At 38.6% G+C, this 18,781-nt stretch overlaps 1 protein-coding gene across 1 annotated transcript; it reads right to left on the reverse strand.

The window, feature by feature from the left end:
- LOC134669822 (alpha-amylase 2-like) lies at positions 1–11,320 on the reverse strand. The gene is made up of 8 exons (XM_063527442.1): positions 11,292–11,320; positions 10,111–10,288; positions 4,457–4,608; positions 3,785–3,965; positions 2,508–2,623; positions 1,499–2,006; positions 464–664; positions 1–175 (listed from the first exon to the last, which is right to left on the reverse strand). Exons 2-8 carry the CDS (start codon positions 10,279–10,281, stop codon positions 2–4), a joined length of 1,503 nt encoding a protein of 500 aa, XP_063383512.1. The 5' UTR covers positions 10,282–10,288; positions 11,292–11,320; the 3' UTR covers position 1.
- Between the last annotated feature and the right edge of the window lie 7,461 nt (positions 11,321–18,781).

Raw genomic sequence — 18,781 nt, forward strand, 5'->3', positions numbered from 1 at the left:
GTTAACTCACTTCACTGCCAACATGTATGGCCAGCATCATGTCCATCTCGTGCGTGCCGACGTAAATATACGCCCGGCCGTCACTGGCCACGGCCACGAGTTTGCCCGAGCAGCGGTTATCCTCTGTCCTGGATCCCGAGATCACGTCGCAGTATATGCCGGGTGGCAAGCATGTCTGTGGAAATTATGATGTCAGAATCAAACCAATAATAATACATTACATCTAGACAAATAGGTAACATAGAAACTAAGTATATTATTAGAAACAAATAATCACTTCGGTGACAGAACATTTTTTGGGAGGGATTTACGCGGAAACACCGATATATTAAAGGTTTTACTCAGTTTGTGAGCGTATGAAATAAGAATATACCTAATGGATGCATCATTTTTTGACCACTTATCTAGTTTTAATACCATTAGGTACTCAACCATTTTAAACAGATTTAAATTATTTAGGTACCTGTATAGTATGGCTCAGATCCCAACTATCGTTGTTGAAAGCGATGAAAGCCCGGTTTCCTCGGCAGAAGGCGATCTGGTTGCTACCGTTGTCCCACCAGTAATTGACGTTGGTTCCGGCGGCGACGTTCCTGAACCCGACCATGTTGTACATCTGACGCCAGCGGTGCTCGCATACCCAGCCGTTTCCACAAGTGCCATCCTAAAACGCACACAAAATACAGTGAAACCTGGATAATTTTAATCTCAAGGAACCGGCAATGTTGTGTCAATTTTTAGGGTTCCGTACCCAAAGGGTAAAACGGGACCCTATTACTAAGACTTTGCTGTCCGTCCGTCCGTCTGTCTGTCACCAGGCTGTATCTCACGAACCGTGATAGACAGTTGAAATTTTCACAGATGATGTATTTCTGTTGCCGCTATAACAACAAATACTAAAAACAGAATAAAATAAAGATTTGAATGGGGCTCCCATACAACAAACGTGATTTTTGACCAAAGTTAAGCAACGTCGGGCGTGGTCAGTACTTGGATGGGTGACCGTTTTTTCATTTAAGCATAGCGGTGAGTGGAAGCGAAGCATGTGAAGCAGTGGTTTTTTCTGCCAGTTTACAAAATTACTATTTATTAAAAATATAGTTGTTCAAAGTGAGACAGAAATCACGAATTTCCACGTACTCTTATCAACAATTGCCTCCTCGGGCTTCTATTCATGATTCGGGTGGCCATTCATTATTTACAATTACTCTCGTAGATATTTTTTTCTTTCGTTGAAACATTTAACTTCGGGTACTTTATTAATTCTAGCTGTATAATTTTCAATCTCTACGTAATTGTCTCTTGTCATGCTATTTGTTATTACATACCTATTTCATACCACAATAATACACCTAATAAGTACATCGTCAAAAACAATTCTTTCTCTTAGTCTACTTTTTTGAGCTAAAAACAAATAGGTAAACCCAACTCACGCTTAACTAGCGAACAAATATTTTAGATCCGCAAGCCTTGTCGACTCAATTAGAAAAATACTTACTGGATTAATGGAAGGTGAAATAATATTCCAATCAGAGTCCGCAGGCGGCCCAATTTCACTATCAGTGAAGTCGAAGCTGCTCATCAGCTGCGGCTCCCCATACGGGTGAGCCAACATGAACGCAGTAGCCCCTTTATACTCTTTAGGTCTTTTATACGTCAGGATTTCACCACCCCCTCCATGGCCTCTTTGATTATCATGGTTGTCAATAAAAACAAGTGAATCTTCGTGTTCAAGAAGGCCCCAAACAGGGCCCCAGCTATCCAACCATCTCAGCTGGTTCAACCCTGTGAATAATCTGCCCAGTTCAAGTCCAAACTTAAACTCAGTTACAGCAGCTAAGCTGGTGTATTCGTATCGTGAAATAGCTTCTCCTCCGAAATCGATGACTTCTTGGTAGATGTAAGGACGAGCTCCTGATGGAAAACCGTGGTCTGTGTTTAAGTCGTGAAGTCCGTCGTAGATAATGCGGAGGTCTTCTGGCCACATATGTTTGGCTGCATCAATTCTGTAACAAAATAATTAATTATGAATACTTAAAGTCAAATTAGTAGATCAGTAATTGATCACTCACGTCACGTTAGAACAGTCTGGATCCAGGTAGAGGTAGGTTTTGTTTTCTAAGATAGATGATCGATGATCACATGGACCCCTATTCGACAAGCGACGTTTGACGTATCGTGTTGATCTCCCGCTGATGTGGGAAAAATCATAAGTTCTCGAATACGTACAATGTCAAAATTTGACATTAACAATCCACAGTTAGGGTGATAAGCAAACCAAACCGAACCACCCTTAGTTTAGAGTTGAGTTTTCGTTGTACCAAATGATATTATCCACCGTTGATGGAATCAACACTCAGTATGCGATAAAATCAACTGTTGATTTGACGTGGATGCGAAATCTGACAGTTGCACATGTCGAATTTGGCCTATGATGTTTTCTATAGCAAACAGACCGTTCTAGCGAGATTCCTCTTTCTTTCATTTTCTTTGCATTCGAAATTTACCTGAACCCAGCAACGCCCAAATCGATAAGTTTGTTCATGAAACCAAGTATCATTTGACGCACATGTTCTGATTTCTGATTCAAATCCTTTAGTCCCACCAACTCGCAATTCCGCACCTGAAATGTAAAATTATTTTATCGTATCACCATGAAGTGTATGATAGGTACAAAATCAATCAATATTAATATTAAAGATAATCTAAGGGATAACACACGCTAATCCGGGCCGAAGCTTCCGGCGCGGCGCTTCATTTTCTATGGAAAGCATCATGTGATCACCGATCAGCCGTCATAGAGAATGACATGTCGGACGCCTCGATCCGGGCCCGGACCGGTCTAGCGTGAGTCATCCTTTGTTGTATGTCCCCCATCGGGGAAATTTAAGTACTTAAACTAATTGAGATAGATTAAGGAATTATGATAAAAAGTAAGTAGATAAAAGTCTAATCATTAATTATTTTTGTTCTTAGCAGACACGTCTGCATGCGATATGACCTTAGAGCATTTAATAACTAGAGTCGTATTTAAGAGCTTACCCCTCTGCCGAAAATCTTGCACAATTGTGGAAACATTTGTATGGACTGACATGGCTATTTGTACGTTACGTACAATTCATGTAGAAATAGCAATACGTTTGACGTCCCCTCCCCCGCAAAAATCGGTGGACTGTTTCGTACAGAAAATGACAGCGATGACGTCTCCAGTTACTAAATACTCTAAGGATATGACAAGTAAAATGAAAAATTCACCCAATCCCCCATTCAAATGGCGATTAGTTCTACGGGCAATGTGCCTCGTTCACTGCCACTTAAATTTAGCGATTCATCTACCCCATACCGTAAAACGGGGTGAGTAGGTTTCGCGGGGAGAGATGGCTTATGAATGGGGAGAGAAGGTTTGAGAGGGGGGTGAGAAGGGATTTTAAGGCTACTGCTACAAAAATAATGTATTCCAATTTAAAATGGGGCTATAGATACGCATAATAAAAAAAAATCGATCCAACAATCCTCCAAAATCACCTTTGTATGAAAAACCCTCTCACCCCAAATACGAGGCACTACAAGGTGAGGTGGGTTTTCCTCTTTATCGTCAAAGTTATGAAATGGAACTACCCAAAATAAAACACAAACTAAAATACAAACGTCCGAACCACTTATTATATACACCATTCAGTTTTCACATGTAAAAATAAAATTTTATCGAGGTTTGAAAGTCAAATTTCACCCAACTCACCCCATTTTACGGTACTGCAATTTTAACCAATGTCTTTGTACTTACTCTATCAGCACAGCACCCATAATCCCACCAATCAATGCCACAAATTGGCCAGTTGAAGTCCTGAGCAGAATACGGTACAGCTGGATAATCCCATTCCTGGAAGGTGGCAGTACTGCCTCCAGTGCCTACGTTGTCTGGAGGCTCGCCTGTCATGTGGTTGATGACAGCGTCGACGTAAATTCTAGAAACAGAAAAACGTTCAGCCTATGAATAACTATTGTAGTTTTATTTAGGGCCACTTGCACCATTCCTCTAACCCAGGGCTAAACCTGGAGTTATTATGGTTACCAATACAATTTAATTGAATTAACGGTTTAACCGGTTAACAACTAGGCCGGCAATCCCTAATTTCCCGGCCTCCGTAGTACAACAATTACCTAAGTGAGCCTCTAGGCGAGATAACGACTCCATAGAGTGACTGGTAGTACAAGGAAGAGTGGAGGGAACCAGATCGCGCGGCAGATCAGCTATGTGCAGGACTGACCAAATAAAATCCACAAAGGGAAACCGCGTATCTGACTGTGCCAGACAGTCTGCCAACAGGGAGAGATGGCGGGAGATCGTGCGAAGAGCTGTGTCCGCCTATACTACTGATGCGGACGCCTCAACGTGACATCTCGCTCTGTCTATGGATACGACAGAGAAGAGAAGAAGAAGTGAGTTAAGACTCACCTTACTCCAGCATTGTTGCATCGGCGGACCATGTCCGAGAATTGCTGCTCGTCACCAGATCGAGTTACTAATTTGTAGGAAATTGGCTGATATCGCTCCCACCAAGGGCGGTTTTGGGCCCAGATTATTACGTTTTCGTTGGGTGGAGAAATCTGAAATTATAATTGCATCATGAGTTTAAAAGTAGGTACCTCATGAATGTGTCCTGCGTGTACCTACTACCTAGTATTAACCTTTGGTAAATCATGGTCATTATCAACTAAAATCATTTATTTACATTATTAATTTTATATTTTATTTATTTTATAGGAAAGCTCCTTTAATTTTTTGTATAATACGTGATATACAGGTTGTAATCGTTAAGAGTGCTATTACATTTCGGGGTTGAGCGAGTTTAGGTATTTTACGCGCTGCGGCAGGCCGTGAGAGCTCAGTATTCCGATCCCTTCTACCACACTCGCACTACAATGATGGATTAAACATTCTTGATCCTTCGCGAAGCATATTGAAATCAACCATAACAACACTAACTGTACTTAACTTGTAAAGTCCTAAAACTGTTATTTGATAAGTACGAAAATACTAAATGCAGTGCAAATGTACATAGGGGCTGTTCATAAATTACGTCATCTATTTTTGACCCCCCCCCCATCCCTCAAATCATCCAAAAATCATGCTTCGGATGACACTGTTTCCTCCTACGTCATGCTACCATCATCCGATGTCCAGACCCCCCCTCCTCCCATTTGAAACGACGTAATTTATGAATAGCCCCATACTCGTACTTATGAACGTATATTACTCGAAAGAAATTATAGGTACTCGCTTATTTACAAGAAACAAGTTACAAGAAACTGAAGATACACAGGGTCTGATGATGGAGCTGGAAGGTGGCCACGGGTACCAGTCTCTCATGTAACTAAACAATTTCGTGTTTGGGCTCGTTTGATTCGTCTCAACAAGATCTTTGACACAAGACAGTACTCAGGGTCTGATGATGGAGCTGGAAGGTGGTCACCATTACCAATCAACCATACAACTAAACCACATCGTGTTTAGGCTCGTTTTATTCATCTAAACAAGATCTTTGACACTAGGTGATACTCAGAGTCTGATGATGGAGGTGGAAGTTGGTTACCGGTACCAATCAACCATGCAACTAAACCACTTCATGTTTAGGCTCGTTTGACTAGTCTCAACAAGATCTTTGACACTAGGTGATACTCAGAGTCTGATGATGGAGCCGGAAGGTGGTCATCGGTACCAATCAACCATGCAACTAAACCACTTCATGTTTAGGCTCGTTTGATTAGTCTCAACAAGATCTTTGACACTAGGTGATACTCAGAGTCTGATGATGGAGCTGGAAGGTGGTCACCGGTACCAATCAACCATGCAACTAAACCACTTCGTGTTTAGGCTCGTTTGATTCGTCTCAACAAGATCTTTGACACTAGGTGATAAACCAAACACGAAGCCCAAACACGAAGTGGTTCAGTTATGTGATAGACTGGTACCCGTCGCCACCTTCAAGCTCCATCATCAGACCCTGAGTAGTATCTTGTGTCAAAGATCTTGTTGCGACGAATCTAACGAGCCCAAACACGAAGTGGTTCAGTTACATGGTAGACTGGTACCCGTGGCCACAGTCCAGCTCCATCATCAGACCCTGAGTACTAACTTGTGTCCAAGGTCTTGTTGAGACGAATCAAATGAGCCCAAACATGAAGTGGTTCAGTTACATGATAGCAGTGTTGGCAAAAAATCAATTCGTTTCAAAAATCAACTTGTTTCCGAGGGAAATATTGAGAGATGTCCTTTTTTGGGACATTTCTAGAAATTACCCGATTGCGTTTAAAATCGATATCTGAGGTAAACAGAGGTTTCTAAACATTTTTTCAACTGCAATATTGCATCGATATCTGAGGTGCAAAATATGGTTTCAACGGCAATATTTAGATTCTACACTTTAGCCGCGTACTTACTTTACTACCTGCATTACGCCACCCTGCTAAAAAAAGGTCATTTCTCGGTATTGCCGTCAGAAACATGTTTCGAAACCTTTGGGCACCTCAGATATCGATTTTGAACGCAATCGGTTAATTGGAAGAAATGTCCCATAAATGTCCAGAAAAAAAAGGAAACTCCGTCTGTATTGCCGTCGGAAACATGTTACGGAACCTTTGGAAATCTCAGATATCGTTTTAAAGTGCCAACGATCAATTTAAAAAAATGTCCCGAAATGGAAGGGACATCCTTCAATACTGACGTCAGAAACATTTTTCGCGACCTATGGTCGACATCGATTACGAATATGAACGTAATTGGCGAATTTCGAAAAATGTCCCTATAAGTCAATACTGACATCAGGAACATGTTTTCGAACCTCTGGGAACCTCAGATATCGACTTTAAGTCCAGTAAGTAAGTCCCTAAAAAGGACACCTTTGAAAACTAATCTTAGGGAAGGGAAAGGGACCCTAGGTTAATCTAGATTGAGAATTGATTTAATCCGAATTGAGGATTGATGCGTTAATTCCAATTGATTCAATCGGATTGACGCGTCAATCAGAATTAAATCAATTCGAATTGATCAATTCGGATTGACGCGTCAATTCGATTGATCAATCCGGATTGATTTAGTTCAGATTGATGCCAACACTGCATGATAGACAGGTACCCGTCGCCACCTTCGAGCTCCATCATCAGATCCTGAGTACTATCTTGTGTCAAAGAGTTTGTTGAGATGAATAAAACGTGCTTAAACACGAAGTGGTTCAGTTACATGATAGACTGGTACCCGTGGCCACCTTTCAGCTCCATAATCAAACCTTGTGTATCTTAAGTGTCAAAGATCTTGTTGAGACTAATCAAACGAGCCCAAACACGAAGTGGTTTAGTTGCATGGTTGATTGGTACCGGTGACCACCTTCCAGCTCCATCATCAGACCCTGAGTACTATCTTGTGTCAAAGATCTTGTTGAGACGAATAAAACGAGCCTAAACACGAAGTGGTTTCGTTGCACGGTTGATTGGTACCGGTGACCACCTTCCGGCTCCATCATCAGACCCTGAGTACTATCTTGTGTCAAAGATCTTGTTGAGACGAATAAAACGAGCCTAAACACGAAGTGGTTTAGTTGCATGGTTGATTGGTACTGGTGACCACCTTCCGGCTCCATCATCAGACCCTGAGTACTATCTTAAGTCAAAGATCTTGTTGAGCCGAATCAAACGAGCCCAAACACGAAGTGGTTTAGTTGCATGGTTGATTGGTACCGGTGACCACCTTCCGGCTCCATCATCAGACCCTGAGTACTATTTTGTGTCAAAGATCTTGTTAAGACGAATAAAACGAGCCTAAACACGAAGTGGTTTAGTTGCATGGTTGATTGGTACCGGTGACCACCTTCCGGCTCCATCATCAGACCCTGAGTACTATCTTGTGTCAAAGATCTTGTTGAGACGAATGCGAATCTAACGAGCCCAAACACGAAGTGGTTTAGTTGCATGATTGATTGCTACCGGTGACCACCTTCCGGCTCCATCATCAGACCCTGAGTACTATCTTGTGTCAAAGATCTTGTTGAGACGAATAAAACGAGCCTAAACACGAAGTGGTTTAGTTGCATGGTTGATTGGTACCGGTGACCACCTTCCGGCTCCATCATCAGACCCTGAGTACTATCTTGTGTCAAAGATCTTGTTGAGACGAATGCGAATCTAACGAGCCCAAACACGAAGTGGTTTAGTTGCATGATTGATTGCTACCGGTGACCACCTTCCGGCTCCATCATCAGACCCTGAGTACTATCTTGTGTCAAAGATCTTGTTGAGACGAATAAAACGAGCCTAAACACGAAGTGGTTTAGTTGCATGGTTGACTGGTACTGGTGACCACCTTCCGGCTCCATCATCAGACCCTGAGTACTATCTTAAGTCAAAGATCTTGTTGAGCCGAATCAAACGTGCCCAAACACGAAGTGGTTTAGTTGCATGGTTGATTGGTACCGGTGACCACCTTCCGGCTCCATCATCAGACCCTGAGTACTATCTTGAGTCAAATAAATACATATAGAATGTCAGGTCGTTTCAAATATTTTTAATCCTGTCCGGTAGTTTATTAAACTGTACCATTATAAATTATAATACTATAAAAACAGTGCTAGGATCAAAGTCTCTCGTTGCGGTTTTCACGCACACAGTATAGCGTTTTACACGGCGCCCGCCGCACACAATGATAAAAAACCTCGTCGTCGCCGTTGAAAATGTGCGGAGCCGACCGACACACGTCCTGCCTGTACAAGCTCTGCCGCGGCACTGAGCTGGCGAGCGCGCGTCATCAGTAATATAGAGTAGTTTTCAAAAAATTGCCAAAAAATTATAGTAGAATTTCATAAACACTAATGTATACCAACAGTATAAGCAAACGTTGCAGATTGCTTGAGTATGAAAATGACTTCAATATTAAGTAGATTTTCGTAGAAATTGATACTTGTTTCGGAGAGAAAATTGAGTTCGTTTTACTTTGATTTTCTCTTTCTCAAAGGTATGTAGGAAAAATATCGTTTGATATGCCTAAAGTACAGGGTATTAGTAATACAAAATAGCCAGGTTTAGCAGAGTAAACTTCTCAACATTTCCAAATAAGAGCTTGCCGTTCAGTGCTTCACGGGGTTTTTCGGAAACGACCATCAGAAAAAAATTCATTACTAATTTAATAAGTCCTTTTTCTAATATTTACAACGATATTTAAAAAGATAAGAAAACGCTTTTACTGGAACAAGTACTCATTGTTTCTAATAATGAGCACAAAGTCCTGAATTTCGTCGACTATTATCATCAATTTTGCATTATTTAGACTTTTCTTGTAAGAGCGCTCTTAAGTGTAGCCAGGCTATAATTCCGTAAATGTAACAGATATCAGAAAACTTCAAATTGATATCGAAAGTGCGTTACCCAATGAGTAAAATTACATTAATAACTTTTTTTAAATAAAAGCAGAAATATCGCAAAATAAATGTTAGATTTATTATTTCATAAACGGTAGTTTTATTATTTTATTACAGTTTATTATCGCAAAAAATGAATCTCAAGCAGTTTTATCTCTTACGACACCAACGTTCTTTGAGGGTTGAGTCGTCGTACTAAATGTATGGGAGGGTTTGAAGTTAATGTTTGGGACATTTCAGCTTTTATTTAAAAAAAAGCTATTAATGTAATTTTACTCATTGGGCACGCACGCACGCACTTTCGATATCAATTTGAAGTTTTCTGATATCTGTTATATTTACGGAATTATAGCCTGGCTACACTTAACGCTTACACCCTGTATATATCTGATCAATTCTCATCATCTGATCATTTTCCAATGTCATAAAATCGACCTGCACTGTCGATCTCCACTGTCGGTCTAAGATCGACCATGAAAACTGTCAGCCTGGATTTTAAAAGAGAGGGGGCAAACCATCTGAGATTTTAATAGCAAATAATTCTTGAATGATTTGTTTTAATACTATAATGCTACTATTTTTAAAAACAACTTTATTTAAGTAAGTAAGTAAGTAACACTTTATTGTACGGATGAGAGGAATACAGGTAGCTACATCAGATTGTATTATTATTTAAAACGTGTTATAATACAAACTATCTTACCTGAATACCACCGTATCCCTTCGGGCCGAGGAATCGCTCGCACTCGTCAGCGATGTCATCCCATTTCCACTCGAATAGGTGCACCATGGTGGAATGGCCTTCCGCATAGTACGGATTCTTGTAGGCCAATGTTTGGCTTAGGCCCAGGAGAAGGACGGCTATACGGAACATTCCGGACCTAGAACATTTGACATTATTAAGTTTTTTTAAGGCATGTGTACTTCAATATCCTCTTTTACTGGATTTTTGGCGCCCTACTCTAAATTTCTCTAAATCTATGTATCTCTCTGTGCCCTGTTTATCAAAAGCTTGTAACTTGTAATACAAGTGGAAGTCCCTTTTTGACAGTTTTTGTTAGAAAGGGACTTCCACTTGTATTACAAGTTACAATAAGCTTTTGATAAACAGGGCAATTTACATTTTCGAAGAATCGCATTGGTTTATTGTAAAGAGAAACAAGAACCTTGTGAACAGCTAAGCGAAATAATATTTGTTTCCCTGAGACTATCGGTGTTAGGTCTAATCAATCTTTTACTAAGCGTGCCCACTGATAAGTGCATTTGGTGAGAGCACGGATTTATGTACCCATAAAATCAGTTCACAAATCGCTCAAAAGTTTACGATCACTCTATAAAGAGTGTACCTAACGAAGAAGACGGAGAAGAAAATCACAGTTACACTTGTTAACCTGAGTATGCAATTTATCAGCGCTCAGTAAAAACAGTAGTCAGATTAGTACCAAATTAAATGAATATTTTAAACTACGAATTCGGCGAAATCTGTCAACGGTTCCCTCTTTATATCCTCCAGATTATTATTATAATTATTGGTCTTTGAACATCTTTTACTATGGGACTTGTTTTTTGTGCTACGTCGACTTCACCCAGGATAATACGTATTTTGGGGAAAATTTTAAATACCATCACGCTCCGCGATTGTTGCACCATTTAGGATCCTAGCTAAATTGGTTATTCAATACTTAGGCTATAGAATTTCCAATTTAGCAAGAACCCTAAATGGCATAACAATCCCGTGTGGTGACTGTACAAGAAGACACTTCTATTGTTTTGTAATGTTTCCTGCACATACATAAAAAGTGAACACTCAGATACATAAATCCTAACAGTTTTCATAAAATATTCGGTTCATATTACAGTCAATTGTTTTCCACAAATACACACCTGCTTGTAGCCCCAGTATGTTTGATACTAATCTATCTGTTTGTTTTGTTACCTCCTGGATGGCTTATCGGCTTGTTTTTATATGTAGTAATCTATACGTGCATCACGGATTTTAACATTATATCTTATCTACTAATTATTGACTATTGCACCGTGACGTATGTTAAGCTCTCGCTGCACCTGAATATTTTAAAACTATAGATTTTTTAGGTAATGTCAACTTTATCAGTGTTTACGGATGTGCCTTAGGTCATATGTATGACATTTATTGACCGAGCGTTAGCGAAGGTATACGTTTCAGCTTGGGCAAAATTTCTTTTGTATGTCCGGACTGAAGAGGAGACAGGTCACAATTCTCAACCAATTCTCGTATAGTGATCAGGTTTGATGATCAAAAAATTTTTATTTTCGACTCAGTTAAACATCGGTTTGTTTTTAAATGGCGGAGCTATACATTTATTTAGTTATAAGGTGTGCTTGCAAGGTTTACAGATCACACAGACACTAGTATAGAAAGATTGCGCATTAGACGGTGGTATGAGACCGCAATAACGCAAGCTCCGTCTACTCGTAAAATATAATGGTGTAAACGCATGTGTCAAAGAAACCGGGCAAGTGCGAGTCGGACTCGCGCACGAAGGGTTCCGTACCATAATGCAAAAAAAACAAAAAAAAACGGTCACCCATCCAAGTACTGACCAATCCCGACGTTGCTTAACTTTGGTCAAAAATCACGTTTGTTGTATGGGAGCCCCATTTAAATCTTTATTTTATTCTGTTTTTAGTATTTGTTGTTATAGCGGCAACAGAAATACATCATCTGTGAAAATTTCAACTGTCTAGCTATCACGGTTCGTGAGATACAGCCTGGTGACAGACGGACGGACGGACGGACGGACGGACAGCGAAGTCTTAGTAATAAGGTCCCGTTTTACGCTTTGGGTACGGAACCCTAAAAATCACGTTTGTTTTATGGGAGCCCCATTTAAATCTTTATTTTATTCTGTTTTTAGTATTTGTTGTTATAGCGGCAACAGAAATACATCATCTGTGAAAATTTCAACTGTCTAGCTATCACGGTTCGTGAGATACAGCCTGGTGACAGACGGACGGACGGGCGGACGGACGGACGGACAGCGAAGTCTTAGTAATAGGGTCCCGTTTTACGCTTTGGGTACGGAACCCTAAAAATCCACAAACAATTTACGTGTGTCACGTAAAGTAATCTACTCCACGTAAAGTGTCATTCTATTGAACATGCTAACTATGTAAACAAAAACACTAGTAAATTCATCATTCAGAGACAATTTCAATATGGCGGTTTGTTTACATAGCTAGCAAGTTCCATACAATGACACTTTAGGTAAATCTATCATAAATCATAAGAGAGAGAGAGAGATATATATGAGTTGCTAAAATTAGTTAATATTCAATTACTTCCTAGTCAAATCTAGAATATCTTCATAATATATCAAATAAACCCTCGTGTGGCAGACGCCATTTTGCACATATATCTGTGCCCTCTTTATCAAAAGCTTGTAACTTGTAATACAAGTGGAAGTCCCTTTTTGACAGCTTTTGTTAGAAATGGACTTCCACTTGTATTACAAGTTACAAACTTTTGATAAACAGGGCACTGGTAGCAGCGGGAGAACGGCATACGTCCAGTGCCCTGTTTATCAAAAGCTTGTAACTTGTAATACAAGTGGAAGTCCCTTTCTAACAAAAACTGTCAAAAAGGGACTTCCACTTGTATTACAAGTTACAAGCTTTTGATAAACAGGGCACAGAAAGGAATATCGGCTCGTCTGCCGGTGTGCCGGTTTTTAGGTTTTCTCTGGATGGAAAGTTGAGTGCCAAAAATAGGTTCTTCACTGCTCTAACATACGAGTATAACAATGTCAGATCATTAGGCAAGGATAGGCTACAGTTGGTCAGTATCATCAACAAACTTTTAAGCTTTAGTTCCTATCTTCTCGAGTAGGTACGTTCAGCCAAGAAAGTGGTCTACCACTTTTCTACTCTATCAAACAGAGTCGAAAAGTGGTAGACCACTTTCTTGGCTGACTGTACCTATCATATACCGGGTGTGGCCTGTAATACGAGCAAAAAATTTAACTGTAGGCTGTACTCCTCATACTGACCAACATTTGTACAGCAACTTTTAAAAATAACTTGTGGTTTGATTTTTAATACACATTGAAGTTTATTCTAAGACGCAATGTATTGCGAATTTTGTTATGTTTAAGGCATGACAACTATGACAAGCAACGACAATCACAAATGATATGGCATGGCGATGGCGTCCATTGAAGATAATATTTATTTTGTATGAAAAATAGGAATTCTAAATAGTTCATAATTTTTAAAAGTTGTTGAACAAAAGCGTCACCCTTTGAGGAGCACAATTTATGTTTTAAATATTTGCTCGTGTTATAGGCCACACCCGGTATAAATTCACAGTTGCTTGTGGTCTTGGTTTGATTGATTACTTTCGTTTGTTTGTTTCTTTCTGTCAAAGTACTTATCGACATGAAAAGATTATACACGTATACCTATAGTCCTACTTATCTACTCGCTGATCACGGATTTTGACAAGAAACGTAGGTAATTAAATATTATTCATAGTGACGTTAAGTGATCGCTAATTAGTAATTTGTTTTGGTTTTACGATTGTCCAAAAAAGGAGCGTTAGTAAATATTTTCAATCAGTTTTCAAACACCTAATTTTTAATTATCTGATAACAATTACTACTGTTATTGAAAATAATAGTAATTGCTGTGTTATATGTTAGGGGTCATCCATTAATTACGTCACACGAATTTCTAGGTTTTTTGACCCCTTCCCCCCTCCTTGTCACACTTGGTCACATTTGGCAAACCCCTCCCCCCTAGTGTGACGTCACATTTTTTCTACGAAATCGCCAAATCGAATTAAGTAATAGTAGTAGGGCTTACGGCGATATTTACATCGAAAGCTGCATTTTTGGCAGAAAGCAAGCCGCTTTGCCCAGTGATACTAGGGACCAACCTGAATGATTTCATCCGAGGAAACACAAATTTCATTCACTATAATTCAAGATGGCGGACCTTTTCCAAAATGGCGGCTGCAATATTTTAAAAAATTATAGACACAAAACGGCTGCACCGATTTTGGTGATTTATATAACGATCAATTTGTATTGACACCTGTAATCGAATAAAAAATATGGCATTTAAGAAATTAAAGATGGCGGCCGAATATTAAGAAAATTGTGTTTTTTTTCTTTAATTTTTTTCCTTCTAATTAAAATAACAACTAAATATTCTATAATATGATCACATAATCTTTAATTTTAATGAAACCTGATAATATTATCTGCAAAATAAAAAAATAATCTTAACAATCCGTTGAGTAGTTTTTGAACTATACGCATTTCAAAAAGCGCGTAACTGCCGTCCGAAACGGCCCGCTCGCGCGGCTCGCGTCAAAACTGAGAACTTTGATGATTTAAAGGCAAAAAAAGAACTGAAAACATGTTTACTATATTTATTGAGCTATAAATTAATAAATAAATTGTATTTCCGCTAATTATTTGTGACCTTCACGGGAAAAGGTATGGAGGCTGGCGCTTACGTCGCTTAGCACCGGAATAGTATTGGAGCAGCGTTAATAATAGCATAAGCGCTATCCGCCCTAAGGTACCTACACCCGTGGGTTCAAATTTATTCCTCTTTATCATCTTCGTCCGATGTGTTTGAACAGAAAGAAAAGAAAATTCATATGAAATCAGAACAAAATATACCTAATATAATTAAATTAAATATATAGAGATGAACTACGCCAAACTGTCCCGCCCCTCCATTACTATTTCAATGTGTGTAGTATTGAAATAGTAATGGAGGGCGGGACAGTTTGGCGTGATTTATGTATAAGTACCTTCCGTTTTTGCAGTTGCCTTTGCAAGTGCTGCATTGCACTGTGCAGGGTAGACCCACCCTCTGACACGTGCAGCGCATTGTTTCGCAGCCTTTTTTAGAGCCGCAATGGTCCAAGTATGAGTTACGCGCTTTTTGAAATGCGTATAGTTCAAAAACTACTCAACGGATTGTTAAGATTATTTTTTTATTTTGCAGATAATATTATCAGGTTTCATTTAAATTAAAGAATATGTGATCATATTATAGAGTATTTAGTTGTTATTTTAATTAGAAGGAAAAAAATTAAAGAAAAAAAACACAATTTTCTTAATATTCGGCCGCCATCTTTAATTTCTTAAATGCCATATTTTTTATTCGATTACAGGTGTCAATACGAATTGATCGTTATATAAATCACCAAAATCGGTGCAGCCGTTTTGTGTCTATAATTTTTAAAAATATTGCAGCCGCCATTTTGGAAAATGTCCGCCATCTTGAATTCTAGTGAATGAAATTTGTGTTTCCTCGGATGAAATCATTCAGATTGGTCCCTAGTATCACTGGGCAAAGCGGCTTGCTTTCTGCCAAAAATGCAGTTTCTTTTCGCTAAGCTCTATCACTATAAGTACCTAAGTATTATTAGTATTTTATCAAAATATTTTGATGATATAAATACTTATTAGTAATTTTATAACCCAAAACTGCTTAGGAAAGAAAATTAAACGAATAAAAACGATTATCGTTTTAAAAACTTGTTATTTAAATGTACAGCGAATAAAATAATTTAAATAAATTTTCGGTTACTGATGAATTTAAGTTATTTAAAGTGACGTCACAAAGTTTGTGTCTCCCCCCTCCCCCATGTCACAATATGTCACATTTTCTTGACCCCCTCCCTAAACGTGTGATGTAATTAATGGATGACCCCTTATTGAAAATAAGGGTCTTAGATTCGGCGTATAAAATATGCGCATAAAGTATCCCAATACTTACCTACTGTTTATGAGGCCGCCATACATACATACATGCGACTTAATCATGTAGGTAGTTAGCAGCGGTCGGCAACAGGCGGCCCGACGAACCTCACACTTGCGGCCTGCGAGCCCCCTGGCTATTCTGTATGTAATATTGTCTAACTACAATGTCTGACAAAGTGCGGCCCGCGTCAACTTCGATAACTACTATGTGACCCTTGGCTGTGAGTTTTATCTCTTACGACACCAACGTTCTTTGAGGGTTGAGTCGTCGTACTAAATGTATGGGAGGGTTTGAAGTTAATTTTTGGGACATTTCAGCTTTTATTTAAAAAAGCTATTAATGTAATTTTACTCATTGGGCACGCACGCACGCACTTTCGATATCAATTTGAAGTTTTCTGATATCTGTTATATTTACGGAATTATAGCCTGGCTACACTTAACGCTTACACCCTGTATATATGTGATCAATTCTCATCATCTGATCATTTTCCAATGTCATCAAATCGACCTGCACTGTCGGTCTAAGATCGAGCATGAAAACTGTCAGCCTGGATTTTAAAAGAGAGGGAGCAAACCATTTGAGATTTTAATTGCAAATAATTCTTGAATGATTTTGTTTTAATACTATAATGCTACTGTTTTTAAAAACAACTTTATTTAAGTAAGTAAGTAAGTAACACTTTATTGTACGGAAGAGAGGAATACAGGTACCTACATCAGATTGTATTATTATTTAAAACGTGTTATAATACAAACTATCTTACCTGAATACCACCGTATCCCTTCGTATTCCCTTTTCATACCAAACCTCAAGTAGTAGGGTCATAGATTTAAGGGTTAAATTTACGCAATATTTTTAATTTATAAAAATTACATTCGTTTTACGACGAAAAGTCGGAAAGCTTGGAAAAGTCCAGATATTGATTTTTAGTGTTCCGTACAAAACATTGTTTAGTATGTGATTGTGAACGGTGTTTTCGGGGTTTGTAATTACTTATTTTATTTATATTTAAAAACTTTATCTTAGGTTTATCACAAATAGTGTACCTTTCTAATGGTAGTTAAAAAATTATATATCTATTACTGAAAATTACATATTTACATAAATATGATTTAGCTAATTCAACTTCTAACACTGATTTCGCAGTGAAAATCAAAGTTATATTTTTTTTACTATTTTTCCTAGAATCAGCAAATAATTATGTGATACATATATTAATTTCGGACAAAAAGAAAAAATCATGCATTTAAGGATTAATTGACAAACATCCCTTGCAACACACCCTCGCACATCTCTGGTGGAAACGCAGTCTTACACTAATCTAACAGACACGGCCTATATTTTTTTTTTTTTATTATGAATGGGCTTACTCATGGCCACAGACTAGCCGAGGCGTAGACGTGGCCTACGATGGAGCGAGCTCGCCCAGAAGGTATGCTATCTTAGAAGGTATGGTATGCTGTCTTAGGTACAAGAGTGCAATAAGTAAGAATGTAGGGAAGGTAGTAGGTAATGTAATTTCCAAACAATGTATATGAAGTTTATTATTTATTTAACAACAAACATTAGTAAGTATATAGTTATGTAAGTAAATAATAGACAAAAATAAATGATTCATCGGGTAGCGTAGTCTGATGATATCTTGCTGTATTATCTTTCTCTACAGCCTCGACTGAAAAAAAAAAGAAATATTTTAAAATCATTAAGGCGATATGATTCGACTCATCAACGAATCTGAGGGGGTGAGGTGCGCGGCAAACCGTGAAGCCCCGCCCGCGCGTCCCGACCCGCTCGACGAGCTCGTGAGCGCGCGCTGTGCGCGGCGGCGATAGCAAACGGGTCACAGTATAAGGATCTTATGATGGCAGTATTTTAACCATACCGTGCAAGGGTCACGTTTTTATAGTTTTTATTGTATATGTACATATATATTTTTTGCATTACGTGTTTCTGATCATTATATTTAGAATTATTATTTTTACAGAGCCATGTGTACTTATTATTTAGTGATCGGTAACAACGTTTTAATTTAATGGCAGCGTAGTAGAATTAAAGTACCGAAAGGAAATAAACATTTTAAGGTGAAGGTCAATTAAGGTAAGGTATTGTTCATATAAAGGTAAGGTATAGGTAGGTAGGTAGGTAGGTAAGGTAGGTAGGTAGGTAGGTAAGGTAGGTAGGTAGGTAGGTAGGTAGGTAGGTAGGTAGGTAGGTAGGTAGGTAGGTAGGTAGGTAGGTAGGTAGGTAGGTAGGTAGGTAGGTAGGTAGAACCTTAATCAATCGGGGTGAAAGATTAGCATTTTACTCTTAAATACGACAACCTGATAAGAAAACGCAAACATAATCGAAGAGTTTGTATACTACATTGTAAAACACCGGTTGAGTAGAGAGTAATTTTTTTTTATATGACAAATGGTATTCGGTTTTTGAGTATCAAGGCATACCTAAATAAAGAACACTATTCAATAAATTTCAGCAAATCGCTTGAATACATCCCGAAAAACAATACATTAAAGAAAAATAATAATAAAATCATAAGTCAAAAACTGTCACTAGTAGGATGTTGATACTCAGCAAAAATATCCTTCATTATAAGAGGTACTCACAAA

The sequence above is a fragment of the Cydia fagiglandana genome, chromosome 13, assembly GCF_963556715.1.
Source record: "Cydia fagiglandana chromosome 13, ilCydFagi1.1, whole genome shotgun sequence".
Classification (NCBI taxonomy): domain Eukaryota; kingdom Metazoa; phylum Arthropoda; class Insecta; order Lepidoptera; family Tortricidae; genus Cydia; species Cydia fagiglandana.